Genomic DNA, 12,852 nt, shown 5'->3' on the forward strand with positions numbered 1-12,852 from the left:
GTACAGATCTTGCAGTTCTGGCAGCTCACATCCTGTTACATGCTGGGCCGCACGCCTCACCCTTCTTAGCGCCCTGCGGTCCATGGTGGTGCAGTTCCCGTACCAGGTGGTGAAGCAGCCAGTCAGCAGGCTTTCAATGGTGCCTCTGTAGAAGTCCCTGAGGATCTTTGGCCTTAACCCGGATTTCTTCAGGCGTCTGAGTCCGTGTAGTCGCTGTTGGACCTTTTTGACAACAGTGGCGGTGTGGTTGGCCCATGTCAGGTCCTGGTGGATATTGACTCCCAGGTACTTGAAGCTGTCCACCCTTTCCACCACTGTGCCGTTGATGGTGATTGGGGGGTGTGCGCCCCCCCCCCCCCCTTCTGTAGTCTACAATGATCTCCTTTGTCTTGGAGACGTTCAGAGAGAGGTGGTTGTCCTGGCACCACTGTTCCAGGGCCTCCACCTCCTTTCTGTAGGCTGTCTTGTCGCTCCTGGAGATCCGCCCCACGACCGCTGTGTCGTCTGCAAACTTCACGATGGTGTTCGAAGTTTGAGTCGCCACGCAGTCGTGGGTGTAGAGGTCATACCAGAAGGGGCTGGAGACGCACCCCTGTGGCGCTCCTATGCTGATGGTCAGTGGGGAGGAGGTGAGGTTGCCCACTCTCACCACCTGGCGGCGGTCTGTTAAAAAGTCCAGGATCCAGTGACACATTGCTGTGCTTAGTCCCAGATCCTTGAGTTTGCTTACCAGCCTGGAGGGTATGGTGTTGAATGCTGAGCTGTAGTCCACGAACAGCATTCTCACATAGGTGTCCTTCCCCTCCAGGTGGGAGAGGGCGGTGTGGAGCACGTGTGCTACTGCATCCGCTGTGCTCCTGTTGGGGCGGTATGTGAATTGTAGCGGGTCGTGGTCCGGGGGGAGTGTGGGGCGGATCTGTGATATAACCAGCTTTTCGAAGCATTTGCTGGCTATGGGCGTGAGGGCACCCTAGACAATTCTGACTATTTGGTGATGTAGGGCAGCCACCTGGTTCATACCTCAGCAAATCTGATGAGGAAAAGAGTGAGCATTCTCAAGTTATTGGCTTTTTTGTCACCTTTCCCCTATTCGGACTGGCCTAATTTGGCTCTTTTTCAGGGATTGGGGTAGTTCTAAAGAACAGCAAAAAAAACATTTTTCCCCCCATTTTTTTGTTGTTGACAAGAATCAATTTCATTAATGGGAGACCCTAAAGATAAAAAAAATCATTGTTGTCATTTGTTCTACCTCGGATAGGGGTATCTAAAAAACTAAAGCCTTTTTTGAGGACTTGCTAGACTACTCCCTCCCCTGATATTTAAAACAGTTTGAGTGTCTAGAAAAGTGCTATATAAATCCAATCAATTATTATTATTAATCATTAGCCTCTCGGGCTTATAGCCTAATCAATGTCATTATCGTCTGGGGCTCTGGCTGCAGTTGCGGCGTGTGGATCATTTTTGCCGGGCAGGGAGGCGGTGTCTCTCGCTGGACTACATCTCATGATCATAAACCGGATAATCCTGTGAAGTTGTCCGCTATATTAACGCCCTAAACTAGTAACTCGCGTATTTAAATGTTAGTTGAGTTACTAAACTTTAAAAAGTAATTAGATTAGTTAGATTACTAGATTATTAGATTATTAGTAGGGATGTCACAATATATCGTCCCACAATATATCGCGATATCAAAACGTGACAATATGTATCGTTGAGATGAAATCTCATATCGCGAGAAAAAGAAACTGAACATGGTGGCACTGATCTGCATCTGATTGCATGCTCGCTCTCCTTTTCATTGCTTTGTTTGAACAGATGAGGGACGTTACAGACACGGAGGATGAAAATGGTGAAATTACTCAAATTAGCGTGGAGGATGCACCCTCAACTTACAAATCGATCGCAAAAAAATTGTGAAAATATCGTATCGTATTGTTATCGTGAACCCAATGTCGTGTATCGTATCGTATCGTGAACTGAGTGTATCGTGACACCCCACTAGTTACTGCAAAAACTAGTTTATTTACAGTAGTTACTCCCAACACTGGAGGTTAGTGAGGCTCAGATTGAGCATGGTACCATCGTGGCTGTCATGAAGAAGTTCCATGGCAGCAGCGTGCCCAGACCCAGCATGAAGAAGATCAGCCACACGCCACGGAACCTGCAACAGTCACATGTTATTTGTCAGATATTTTTGTATAAGTATAGTCAGTCTGATTTGGTTAATTTAAAAACAATTCAACAATAAAATCCAAATTTGTGTTCAAATGTGCCCATTTGGGTCTGGCCTTCTATCAGTCGGACGGCTTCAGACCAGAAACTATAGCAGCTGCTTCCTCTGAGTATCTATAGCTCCTAGGGGTTGTTGACCCATGACCTGTTGAATTCTTGTCCTGTGGGGCAATAGGTCTCACATGCTTGAAAAGAGAGGTGCATCTAAAATACACATGTTGTCGACTGAACACATACAAACTGTTATTTTGGACATTCATTCTTACATGGATTTTAAGTTGACATTGTGGCCTTCTCTTCAGCAGAGAAGATGCTGTTTTTGGACCTAGTGTGATAGTATAAGAAGACCCAGTTGACCAGAGGATGCTTTTAGGAGAGACACCGCCGCGGTCTCTCCTCCTGGTTGCAAAAAATGTTGTCATGACTGTCTTGTGAACAAACTAAGTAGTTTCTTGTAATTGGCAAAATGATGAAGTAAACTGAATTATTGTTTGGAAAATCTTAAAACTTGTCGGGACATTGAATTATTCAATATTATTCAATCATTTGTTTATCAATTGGTTTATTAATTGTTTTGGTATTGTTTTATCCCACCCTTTTTCTCCATGACATTTCACAAACCATTCAACAAAAGATCTCCACGTTAAAAAGCAGTAGTTCCCAACCTTAGGGTCGCAACCCTAAGTGGGGTCGCCTGGAATTCAAATAGGGTTGCCTGATTTTATCTTATTTATTTTTTTAACCCCAGACCCGATTGGGTCACTTGTGTTTTTTTTTGTTACTTATTTTTTTGTTCTGAATTTAAATTGATAATCTCTAAAGGCACTGACAGGGTTCTGCGCAGCCTCGACTTGGAGCCTTGCGCCGACTAGCGGCGACAGCGATACTGTGCATACTCGAACGTAACGTTGGCTGTGGTACACGTCCAAAACACTCCCTCAAAAATAGACTGCAATGGATGTCAATGGCAGGATTCCACAAAGTGTTAAACTTCAGAGTGGATTTAAGTGGCCTAAAGAAGGTATTAAATACCATGGCATATATATACCCCTATCTCTACAGAATTTACATGAGGCTAACTATAATAAAATAATTTGGCATATTAATAGCGATTTGGAATGGTGGGATATGCTTCCTCTTTCTCTACTTGGTCGGGTTGAAAGTATTCGTATGAATGTCTTGCCCAGACTACTTTGTTTGTTTCAGATGCTGCCTAATTCCAAAATCAACTTTTGACTATCTGGACAGAATAATCTCGAAGTTCATATGGCAAAAAAAGCGCCCTAGAATTAGACTTAAAACACTACAACTATCTAAGCCAAATGGAGGACTCAAACTTCCAAACTTAAAATATTATTATTGGGCGGCACAAATTAAGCCCTTGATAGCGTGGATTCAGAATAGTACATATACGTGCTGGCTCAATATTGAAGAAAGTATGTGCCCAGAGCACCTACGACTACCGTTTCTAGATTTCCCTATTAAAGACATGGCAGTCTGGACTAAGACTACACTTAAAATCTGGAAGAAAATACGATCATGTTTTGGGCTTCCGAAGTTAATCTCATTACTAACAAGCATTGGATTTATGAAGACCTTTATACCGAACAACTTGGATACGGGCTTTAAAAAATGGACAGATCGTGGTCTGACTTATCTGTATCAGTTGTTCAAGGATGACGAGTTCAAGACATTTGAGCAGTTGAGAAGTGACTATGATCTCCCCAGGACAGATTTTTATAGATATTTGCAGATAAGAACCTTCCTGATGTCACAGAGAATGGGTGAAAATCCTGGAACCTACCCCCATAGAACAGTACTTTATAGAGATTCAAATGGGGAAGGAGGATAAGAAAATTATAGGTGAATTATATTACATATTTTTACCTACTGTATGAACCAACATAATTCCCTACAGATAAAGTGGAGATGGGAGGTGGAAATAAATGAGGAAATGTCACTGGATACATGGGAGGAGGTGTGCACTGAGGCACACCTAGCTACACATTCAAACACATGGAGGGAATTTAAATGGAAAATAATCACTAGATTATTTAGAACACCAGAAATTGTAGCCAAAATGGGTCCTTCACTTTCCAGCTCATGCTGGCGAAATTGTGGAGCCGATATGGCCAATCATACACATGTATTTTGGTTATGTCCTAAGCTAAATTTATTCTGGGGAGAGGTATTTGACGCCTTAAAAGATGTCTTCCAACAAGATATACCGCAAGACCCCACAGTGGCACTGTTAGGGGTAATACCTGAAGGCCTAGGCGGGAGGGCCAACAAATATATTTTAAATATACTACTAACTACAGCCTTAAAGTGTATTACTATAAGATGGCTGAAACCAGATCCTCCCATATAATATATGGATTCAAAAAGTGTGGGATATTTACCAGATGGAGCAAATTACTTACACACTAAGGCTTCAGAAACCAATTTTTGTTAAAAGATGGGGGCCTGTAATGACTCTATTAATGCAATGAGGTTTTACTACCCAATGCTGTACGCCCCCCTAGTCTAATTTCCATTCTCTCACACATTTTTGATAGATATCACATACGTACATACACACTAGTTCCCCCGATGTACATTTCTCTCTTCTCTCTCTCTTGCTCTCCCTATCTATGAAGCGCTGCTGGACATATGTATATGTTGGAGTGGAGGTTTTTATTTTTTTATTTTTTATTTGTTTGTTTTCAGGTTTGGTGTTCATTATTATTGTCATTACAAGCTATGAGTGTATATACAAAGATTATGTGTACAATAAGCACACTGCTGGAAAAGGAAAAGGAAAAAGCAAACAACTGTAATCGAAGGAATACAATGATGTACAATGTTGATGTAAACCAAATAAAAATTAAGTTAAAAAAAAATAAAAAAAAATAGACTGCAGTAAAGAGAAGAAGTGCCATTTCAAAAGAGGAACATGAAAAGTACTCATTCTAAAAAATAAAATAAAATAAACTTTTGTGCATTAGGCTACTTGTAACTCGTTACCACCGCTTGCAACTGACGATCCAGACAGAGACCACAGTGACATAACAACAGTCAAATCTAAATACCTGCAGCACCATTTAAACATTAATTAACCCACGAAGTAATTCATTAATTATTTAGCTCTTATTTTCAAGTTTATATTCGACTCACTTGTCCCTGGGCGAGCTGATGGCCATCTTCTGTCGTCACTGATGAGCAGCAGCAGTCTGAGATACACACAGAAAACACGGAGAGCGAGAGGGAAAGAGAGACAGCTTTAACACTCCCAGAGAGAGAGAAGAGGGTTTGTGTGTGTGTGCACGTGTGAGTGTGTGTGTGTGTGTGCGCACATAATTTGAGATAATTAATCTTTGAAGGGGCGGAAAGGCATTTAAGTTCAAGATAGCAGCCATCCAGGTCAGGGCAGACCGAGTCACATGGTGCATTTTGCATTTGGTTCTGTCTATTTATTCAGTTATGGTCCTTGCAACATAATATTGCTGAGGGGGCTGGAAATTCAATTCATCGTCTCTGATTAAGCTGAATGCTTAGTCTCGTTGTTGACGAAACTGGAAATCAAATCCATTGCCATTGTCTAGGCTGAAATCTTGTCACCGTGTGGAAAATGTGGAAAATCGAATTCATTATGCTGATGAGCTGATTGCAAAGCTGTCGTGGTATATGTGGCGATCAACTCATCATTGGCTAAGCTGGAGATCAAACTCAGTCGTTGTTTGAGTTGAAAATCAAGATCAATATCGTTCATGCGGGACATCATAGCGTTTGCCTCTTAAACCGTGAATCAAAAGCATTGCAGTCCACGGAAAGAAGGAAATCAAACTTTAATAGTATCATTATTATTGTCAGGGAATGTTACAATTACCCTGTATGCCTTTGTTCAGTTGTCATTTGCTTAAATCTTCCATCATGCTTTTGAGAGGCTTCCGGAGCAGGACGCCTGGAGCAGGCCACGGCTGGAGCAGGCGTTGGGGTCTTCTTCCGGAGCAGGCCGCCCGGAGCAGGCGCCGCCGCATTATGCATCATTGGCGGGCTTCCGGAGCAGGACGCCCATAGCAGGCCACCACATTATCGGCCTCGGGCTGGCCCCTCTGTTCCTCAGCATCCCTGGTCTTCGCCAGCCTACACGGCATACATCCATGCAGGCTACCTTATCTGCACAAAGTTAAGATCCCTCCTTTCTTAATTGGGGGAGATCCTGGTTCATCCAACTCTTCAAGCAGACACTCCAGAAATGTAACCTCCTTAAGCAGCATGGCAAATGCAAATCCGTGCAGTAGCACCCTTTCATCGCATTTCGTTGGTCGTGCTCTCCCCGAAATTATAGCGCCAGCAGTAAGCCACCATAAGTCGCTCGTTGCGAGGACGTGAATTCAGCGTGCTGAAGTAAACTGGATTGGTTGGCCATCCAGCGCCCGCTGTATTGCTGGGGCCAAGCCCGGTCGGTGGTTTCTTAAAGTCGCTGAAGTTTTGGGGGGTGCGGGTAAAGTTATAGTGCCAGCAGTAGTAATGCTCCGAAGTAAGCCGGGTGGCGTCTCAAGCATCTAAAGTTATAGCGCCAGCAGTAGTAGATCAAGCGTTCCTCTTCCAGTGCTGCATGCGCGTAAGTCGTTGGAGCCAGTCTAAAGTTATAGCGTCAGCAGTAGTAATGCTCAAGTGTGCGTTCTATCCAGCGCCCGCTCTATTGCTGAGGCCAAGTAGCCCGGTCGGTGGTTTTTAGGTGTGCAGTAATTAGGCCAAATCGGAATACAGTGCGCCAAGGTAAAGCGGGCGGTGGAACAAGCGTTCCATCCAGCGCCCGCTGTGCGCTGTGGCCCCGGGTGGTGGTTTTCGTAAGTCGCTGAAGAGACCGAGCGCGCCGACGTAAGCCCATTGCCGAACAAGTGCTTGTTCAATCCAGCATCTGCTGTATCGCTGAGGCCAAGCCGGTCCGTGGTTTTCGTAAGTCACTAAAAGCCCGGAAGCCCGGAGTCGTATCTAAAAGTGAGTCCTTCCTTTTGGGGGATTCTCTATCCTAGACTAAGCAGTTGCCCTCCTCTCTCACCACAAGAAGAGGGTCATCTTATCACAGAGTCATTACGCCAAAATTAGTTGCCATGCTATTTGTGAATAAAGCTTGCTTGTCAAATTTTACCCACTGGTCTCTCATGATTGAAATGGGGGTCTCAACCTAGTTTCAAGATGGAGACCAGTCACGTTACCTCATATCACAATAGCAGTCAGTTCTCAACATAAGTCAAGTGTGACATAAAAAAAAAACACGATTTCAGACGGACAAGCCCGTCTTTATTGTCACACGGTTACACATCAACACATGCACGGAGGGCCACAAACACACACATGCTGACGGTGGCCGGTGAAATTTGTCCTCTGCATTTAACCCATCCTGGCTTTGTCCTTTCCTCCGGGGGGCAGGCCAGGAGCAGTGGTCGCTTTCTCGTACAGCGCCCGGGGACCGACTTCGGATGTTGTCGTCACTGGTCGGATGACGATGACGATCTGATCTTCTGCATGTTTTTAATGGGGGGGGGGGGGGGGTTATATACGGAGGAACTCCCCTGGCGGAGCACGGGGAGAACATGCAAACTCCACACAGACAGAAAGGCCCTTACAACGAGATACCCCACCTGGGCAGTAGGCACTGAAGATATGGGGGGAACACAACCACAGCGCCCGCAGTGTCCCAGTTGAGAATCGAACTCAGGACCTTCTGACTGCGAGGCGACAGCTCTACCACTGAGCCACCGTGCCCCCACATCTGTTATGACGTGTGTCTCGTGACTCATCACCCCATCCTCAATAGCCAATCAGCTCCTTTCAATATGTCTGTTATGGCATCGCTGCTAAGCCTATGATGTGGCAGTATATATAGCCATGGTCAGCACATCAGTATCCTCTCCCTGATCGCTCACCTCAGTGGTGGCTGTACCTGGGCTGATCATCTTCTCATTTCACCCCACCCACCTCCCCAGTCCACCACCGTCTTGACTCCCAAAGCATTCCCTATGGGAGGGATTCTCTATCCTAGACTGAGCAGATGCCCTCCTCTCTCACCACAAGAAGAGGGTAATCTTACCACAGAGTCATTACACCCTAATTAGTTGCCATGCTATTTGTGAATAAAGCTTGCTTGTCAAATTTTACCCACTGGTCTCTCATGATTGAAATTAACATATCTGTCAATTTATCTGTCAAGTATCACATGTTCCCCACATATATAAACATATATTTTGGATTGACTCGTATGTCAAAAATAAACTTGACATGTCAAATATGACACATATGTCATCTTGTGTCGGATATACAGTAGGTACCTTATATTGTGTTTCCTTTCCTTCATTCCTTCCTGCTTCCCTTCTTTCCTTCCACGTAGAAGAGGGATATGCGAGTATGTCTGTATCATTCTCATCAACAGTTTAAAGAGCCATTAGAAAGTCATTAGAAAGTGATTAACTATTTATATCCGTTGTTATCTGGAATTGTTGGATAATGCCATTGCCAACACTGCAAAACATGGCTGACGTGTGTATTTTCTCTCGACTCATCAATATTTTTTTTTATTCCATCAATTTTATTGACTGTGAGATAGTTGAACTGCTTTTGAAAGAGAACCAGACATAGCAGAATGAAACTGGGTTCAATTACATGGTTAAAGGAAAATTGACTTGGAGAAAGTTTCCAGATATTCGTCAATGTTTTCGGGTGATTTCTTCACACAAGTCATATTGACTGGAAATATCCTGAAAAAAGCCAAGAGCAAATCTCTGGCAGTGTATTCATATTATGAGGCAGGCCAAGTATGTGATGAATGATTAACAGCTGATAAGAGTATTGACGGATCTGAACCAAACGGTTGTCTCCCTGTCAGACCATTAAACACTGATCACTCTCTATCATGTATAGATCATTTATTGATACACACATTAACACAGTGATTCACCTTCTCAAGATTGGTTCTTATCAACCTGAATAATCCATTACTGAACAATCAGGTTCAGTTATGAGTTTGGCTCAGCTTGGTGTAAACCAAGCTCTCTGACTCAAACCTCCTTCTTTAGCTGTCCCAACATCTCGTCATTAACATCTCATTAACATGCGCTGAGCTTTGACCCAGCTGCTGTCCCAGGTGAAAGGCCACAAACTGCTGCTCCTCTTTACTGTTATCCTGAAAACACTTTTTATAGAAAACTACAACTGAGAGGAAAATAACCACTGTAAACTGTGAAGTGCTTAAGAACTAAATATTTGTCTTCTTATACACGCAATATAGATGAAATGTGTTTAGTTTTAGGTCTTTCTAGACTTTTTGCTTCTGTGCTGGTTAATATAATATAATATAATATAATATAATATAATATAATATAACATGATAGTAATACAATACAATATCATACTACTTCCGAGTGAATGATGGATTGACAAATGTATGGAAATCCACCTTTAAATTAATGTAATTTATAATTATTGTTGTATTGAAGAATGCTTAACCTGTTTAAAAAAAGTTACACAAAGAACATTCTGATGTAATCACGCCTTTAAAAAGTAAGCTGAAACTTGAGAAAGAATAAACTGAAACTAAAGATTTAAAGGAAAAATTGTTAAATAAAAACTAAAACTGCCATACCTAAAATTTAGATTGACGTGTAATTGAAAGCTTCATAACAATATAAATAAATAAAATTGTGGCAGACTCAGACTCCCACAAAGGGAAAACAACAACAAACAAGAACAACAAACAAAAAACAGATAAACTCACTTTTCTCAGCAGCCTGTTGTCTGTCAGCATGCACCCTGTCTGTCTCTCCCTCTTTCTCTCTCTCTCTGTCTATCTGTCTTATCTGCTGCTGACAGAGTGGGAGGAGAAACAGCCCCTTTTACACAACCTGTGAAAGCCGTGATCGTTGTGGGATTATTAAGCTTCTGGCATACTCTTTGCGCCCAGCCAAGCGCATAGAGCGCGCGACGATTATGACGTCATCGCACGGGGCGTGTCGGGGGGCGAGGCCTGAGCGCAGCGCGGCGCGTCCATGGAGATTTTTCTATCAGCGCGTCGGGTTTTGCTGCCTGTGCCTGTGAGATCTCCGTGGTAGGCTATCAGCGGATATCTGCTGTGATTGAGTCCTCACCGTCGTACAGTCGCCTTCAAAAGCATAATGTTCGATTATAACGAACTAGTTGTGTGGCTTAGCCTTCGCAAATGTTGAGGGTCGTTTTTTTGAATTTAATATATAGAATTGGGAACGTTACATTCAATTTCATTCAGACTGCCTTTCACTGATCGCCGCCATTTCTGGAGCACTCACTTTGTTCTGTTTTGGCCTGCGCAGAGTGCGCGCGCCCTCCGTGGAGCCCCGCCTCCAGCGCGTGCGCGAAGAGTATGCCAGAAGCATTACGCGTCACCTCCTGTGTAAAAGTTACGGACGGAATGGTGAGGCATTTTGTTATATACGCCTTTCGTTCCGCTAATAGAACTGGGGCAACTACATCACTTCTGGGTGAGCAACGCGAGGCATTGTGGGTAAATACGACTCTTATACACTAGTGCCACTCGATGTTTACTTCAATGTAAGATAACAGTACAAAAACAAATCGATAAGAAAAAAAATTTCATTTAGAAATGACCCACAGACAGGATGACATGACGATAACCGCTTCACAGTAAATTGCAGGCTTGCATTACAAGTGGATTACACAGGCTCTAATGCCTGTGCTAAATACACAAGGTATAATGCCTGTGCTAAATACACAAGGTATAATGTCTGTGCTAAATACACAGGGGCTAATGCCTGTGCTAAATACACAGGGGCTAATGCCTGTGCTAAATACACAGGGGCTAATGCCTATGCTAAATACACAGGGGCTAATGTCTGTGCTAAATACACAGGGTATAATGCCTATGCTAAATATACAGGTATATAATGCCTGTGCTATAATGCCTGTGCTAAATATACAGGGCATAATGCCTGTGCTACAGGGTCTAATGCCTGTGCTAAATACACGGGGGCTAATGTCTGTGCTAAATACAAAGGGTATAAGGCCTGTGCTAAATATACAGGGTATAATAGCTGTGCTGAGAGTGTCCTCACTTTCTCAGTGTCTGTGTGGCACGGCAACACAAGCGAGCAGGACAAAGCTCGGCTAGAGAGAATAGTATGCACGGCGTCAAAGATCATCGGCTGCGACCTTCCTTCTGTGGCCTCCCTATACGCCACACGCATCAAGCGTAAGGGGGAGAAGGTGATGCGAGACCCCTCGCACCCCGCTTACTCCCTCTTTAAGCCCCTCCCCTCTGGTAGGAGGCTCCAGAGCATAAGGTGTAGGACATCTCGCTTCAAAAACAGTACATATCCTGAGGCTGTCCGACACCTCAACTCTACCTCAAGAGCACAGGCACTTTGTGCTAGAAGGGTCAACACCAGTTAGGTTTTTTTGCACTTTATCACTAAAAAGCACTTTAAAAAAAAATAGTTTAGCACTTTTTAAATACTTTTTAAGCACTTTATCGAGCATTATTTTAGCTTTCTGTGGCACTGTGGCACTCTGCTTTTTTAACAGGTTCCATGAATTGTTTTTTTAAATGTCGTTATTATCCTTTTTATTACTTCCTTGTTTTTTTATGTATGGAACTCTCTGCATCGTCTCCTGTGATTCTATGTGATTCTATGTGAGCACTTCTGCACCAAGACAATTTCCAATCAACCATGTGTTGAAATGGCAAATAAAGTTCTATTCTATTCTAAATACACAGGGTATAATGCCTGTGCTAAATACACAGGAGCCAATGTGTTAAATACACAGGATCCAATCCCTGTTAAATACACAGGATCTAATGTATGTGTTAAATACACAGGATCTAATGCATACATGGGCAAACTACGGCGCCACCTGTGTGGCCCGCGATGGAATTGCAAAAAAAAAAAAAAAAACATTTTTTTTTTTTTTTACACAGTGCACCTGAACGCAACATGCAAGATACCCGCTGAATAAGTGTCCAACAGGGGCGTCGCTAGACCCTGGCTTCCGGGGCTAGAGCCCCGGATGTTTTTTTCCTAGCCCCGGATGTTTTTTTCCTATTTTTTTTTTTTTTTTTTCCCAATAAACAAAGTCTGGCATTAATAATCAGTACATTATACAAAAAAATCAGACTAAACATTTACAAAATTGGAACAGACAATCAAATAAACAACAAAATAAAATAAATAAAGCAAAATCATTAAGTCAGAGTTCTAAACAGTTTTCTAAAAAAAAAAAACAGAAAATATCAGTAGGCTATGCAGGACCAAATTATCAGTTACTATTGTCATAGTGTGTCATTACATAATGTTTCTGCTTCACTCCTCACCACCTCCTCTCCACACGAGCTCATCATCTCACTATGAAATTATTCAAACAAATGACATGCGCCAACATGCACAGCATAACAGTAGCTACAACTATGAAATTATCTTATGTTATTTAGTTGTTTAGTTGTGAAGATATTTTCTGAGATAAATGGGCCTTGATGCTCAAGGCCCATTTATCTCAGAAAATATCTTCACACAGAATATTATTAACCATACAACCTACAACGCTAGCATCAGCATGAAGCCACAGCCATCCACTCCAATGTCTATAGAA

At 42.9% G+C, this 12,852-nt stretch overlaps 1 protein-coding gene across 1 annotated transcript in view; it reads right to left on the reverse strand.

The window, feature by feature from the left end:
• The window catches only part of LOC310784527 (equilibrative nucleoside transporter 1-like), a gene marked incomplete at both ends in the record, with an annotated part of 70,348 nt that overhangs the window by 38,813 nt on the left and 18,683 nt on the right, over positions 1-12,852 (reverse strand). The window contains one exon of the mRNA XM_083645509.1: positions 2,080-2,161. Coding sequence (XP_083501635.1) covers positions 2,080-2,161 — 82 coding nt within the window. The remainder of the gene's footprint in view (positions 1-2,079; positions 2,162-12,852) is intronic.

The sequence above is a fragment of the Poromitra crassiceps genome (genome assembly GCF_964638095.1).
Source record: "Poromitra crassiceps genome assembly, chromosome: 10".
NCBI lineage: Eukaryota > Metazoa > Chordata > Actinopteri > Beryciformes > Melamphaidae > Poromitra > Poromitra crassiceps.